Below are 3599 nucleotides of genomic sequence, written 5' to 3' on the forward strand. Positions count from 1 at the left end.
AAAATGTTAGGTAATGTATGGCACTGACATACAGATATATAAAACGGATATTTTAACAGATTTTTATAAAGTAAAAATAAAAAATAAATGATTTATTTGCAACTGTTATGTTAAAGGTGCCATCTGGAACTAAAAATCAAAAAATATTCCATATTCCATAACAGATGGGGGCAGTATACCTCCAGAAAATGTGTTGTGCCGCTGCCGCACGCACTCACGTCTTCAAACAACACAAACGAGCGCTGTTTTGCTCTCTTTCTCCGCATATTATTCAAATCATTTGACACGATAGTAAAAGGTTGGAAGACCGCAGTTTCACGTGGAGCATTTGGAGATTTTTAGAGATCAGAGACTAATTGAACAACATCTCAACACTAAATGATGAAGACCGACTCATAGACGCCTGTCTCAAAAACAAGCTGTTGCATTTCGACGATATGGGAAAATAAAAGCCTGCAGGCTATTATTTTAAGTTTACGGTATTCGTTTTGTTCATATTACACTTTTATTGTTAGTTTGAATTAATTTGACAGACAGCATTCGCTGCTGCCAGCTCTCACGAATTCACCGTGAGACACATGCAATTAACACTTAGCAAGCAGGTTAGTTAAGCTCTCAGATTCTGTCAATTTTATTATGCAATTCAAACAATAAACACCGTTTTGGCGCTTGTACATGTTACACCACAGATCCCTAGCGCACGTGAACCGATCATCTCTACTAGCTAATGGAAAAAGAACCCGAACACTGTTGAAAGATACAACTTACCAAAATGTATTCCTCATGCATAATGTCAACCAATCATTTTTTGAACTCTTCCCTGAACTGAAATGAAGTAGTGGGCTGTATTTCCACACGACTGACATCAGGTTTAAGTACACACACAAGCCGGCGCGAGCGCGACTGACTCGTATAGTGCAGTTTGGCTGGTGGTAACGTTGCCCGGCCGCATACCGCCTCCCATGGCCGGAACTGGTATTACGACACCTGCCGGGGCTAGTAATTTAGCATGCTAATTTAGGTTTATATCTCGGCAGCACTATAACTTGTCAGTTTTTTAATTACATCATTGCACTTATTTCTTCTCATTCTTTTGATGCGTGTAGCTCATTTTTTGGATATTTTTACCTCAATTATTACATATGGCACCTTTAATCATTATATTTCTGTCGTCAGAACAGCTATACAGCTGATTGACAAAGTGCTGTGTTGTCATAGGAACATCCAAGGTAAAAATAATTATATTACGTTGTCTGTTGTTGCTCCCTTCATCAAGTTTCAAGCGGCTACATAAATGACACACTAGGTGTCATGCTCACGCCAAATTCCCACTTGAAGAGCTTTGCCGTCTGCCCTTTGAAGGGAGTAGGGCATAGGGAAGCTCACGAGCAATAAGCAAGTCCCAGTTGGGTCCGTCACTTATTTGGTTCCCCGGAAACATTTCCGTGTGGACCGTGTTACTTGCAGCGCGTTTCTGTATTTGGTGGTGTTGTGAACGTTTGCAGCGCGTTTCTGTATTTGGTTGTGTTGTGAGTACTTGGAGCACACGTGTGTTGTGGATCTGATGAAGATGTTTTTCTTAATTTGCGGATGTTTTTTTGTATTTGCACGTGTTTTTATAGTTGCACACGTTTTTTTGTATTTGCATTCATCTTCATCAGGTTGCAGCGCGGTGAGCTCTCTCGGCCACCGTAGTCCCGCTTAAAATCACCCAAACTGGTTGACAGCAGCGAGATCAGAGAGTGTCACAACTCTCATATTTAACGGCTCTGGTGAGAACTATTTAGCATCAACGTGTGGGCAGTGGCACTGCAACAGTTAGCCTTAAATGGCCTCAGATAAGTCCGAGGTTTTGGGGGGCTACGTGATAAATCATGTACAATACCTGTCATAGGCTACCGATGCCCAGCAATAGATTTAAATAGTGCATTGTGTTTAATTTGACGTTTAGACACAGTTGTACCAGTTACTTTGACTGTTTTTCCTCAGACAACTGCAGAAACAGCGGGTAACTTCACAAAATGAATATTTTTGATTCATTGACAAGATCATTCAAAAAAGCAGTCGCCTATTGAATTAATCGACGTATAATGATTTTAATTGCACGTTGTTATTCTTCTAGTTATTTACCTATACTATCATTTAATGTATCAGAAATCTCGCACATTTACAGAAAAAAAAAATAAATAAATAAGTGTGACGAAAACACGTGAAGAAAAAAAATACAAACAAGCTGAAAGCCCAGTGACTTGACATCTCTTTACCAATCTAATTTGAGTTAGCCCTAACTGTTCCATAAGCTTGCTTTTAGAAAACTAAGAATTAATACTTTGTAAAGGGTATCTTTGCCAAAACTCCCAAAAAGACAGTTGGGAGTTTTGGTTTTTGCTGGCTCCTATTTTTTTTAAATGTATTGCCTACTGTAGAACCAGTTAAAGCTGTAACTTCCTTCTCTATAACATCTGAATTTGACAACTCAACAAGATTTACAGAAAAAAAAAAGAAAAAAAAAAACTCAGACGAAACAAATTTGGATAGTTTTTATTTGATACTTTCCAAGACATACAGACAAGACATATTTTCTTTCCAGTGTTTTGACAGTTGCCATTTAGAGTTCCAATTTCATTCAGCAATCTTTGTAGCTTCAGCTCACCCAGAGAGGATGTGCTTGATGAAGGACGTGTAGTTAATGCAGCCGTTGGCGTCTTCTTGTCCGGCCATCAGACGGTCCACCTCATCTTCTGTCATTTTCTCCCCAAGTGTTGCCAAGACATGACGGAGCTCAGCACCCATCACTGTTCCATTTCCTTCTTTGTCAAAGACTCTCAGACCCTCAACAAAGTCCTCAAATGTCCCCTGGTCTTTGGCTCTTGAGATATGCTGCAGCATGGGCAGAAATGTCTCAAAGTCCAGATATTTGCTGTTCATATCTTCAGCCTTGGGCTTCCCCAGCACGGTCAGCACGTCAGCATTGGTAGGGTTGTGACCCAGGGCCCTCATCACGTCTCCACACTGGGAATACCTTATCTTCATCTCACCCGTTGGTGTCTCATCAAAAAGAGTAAAAGCATCCTTGAACTCTTCGATCTGGTCAGCGGTAAATTCCAGCGGGAGACTCTTCAGGTCCAGCTCGGGCTCTTTGGGTGTCTCTGGAACCGGGGCAGGAGCTGGGGCTTCTTCTTTCTTCGGCTCTGGTTTTTTAGGCTCTGGTTTCTTGGGTTCAACTTTTTTCGGTGCCATAATGCCGATGCTGAGAGTGGAGATGGGAAAAGCTGGGAAATGTGTTGTAAGAGCCCCTGTTGGGTTTTTATACTGACATGTCAGAGAGTGTGATAAGGCTTATCAGAACTGGAATAGTGGCAGACTATATAAGGAAATGAACTGGGTTAGGGTTAGTGTTACTCATATCTTGTTGAAATGCTTTTGTCCTGTAGATAAGACCAGACCAACCACCCCTTTACCCCAGTAAAATTAACGAATTCCTTAAATGTTTTTAAATAGAACAGAAAAAAAATATTTTAGCTTACAAACTGTTCACCTAAAAAATAATATTTGTTTATTCATATATATATATATATATGATGACAAGTTTTTAAATA

At 40.1% G+C, this 3599-nt stretch overlaps 1 protein-coding gene across 1 annotated transcript; it reads right to left on the reverse strand.

The window, feature by feature from the left end:
- Positions 1-2549: 2549 nt before the first annotated feature.
- Positions 2550-3524, reverse strand: cmlc1 (cardiac myosin light chain-1). The gene has a single exon (XM_039672689.2). The coding sequence runs from the start codon at positions 3238-3240 to the stop codon at positions 2650-2652; it is 591 nt and encodes a 196-aa protein (XP_039528623.2). The 5' UTR covers positions 3241-3524; the 3' UTR covers positions 2550-2649.
- Between the last annotated feature and the right edge of the window lie 75 nt (positions 3525-3599).

This window comes from Pimephales promelas, chromosome 4 (genome assembly GCF_988280905.1).
Source record: "Pimephales promelas chromosome 4, fPimPro1.hap1.1, whole genome shotgun sequence".
Taxonomy (NCBI): domain Eukaryota; kingdom Metazoa; phylum Chordata; class Actinopteri; order Cypriniformes; family Leuciscidae; genus Pimephales; species Pimephales promelas.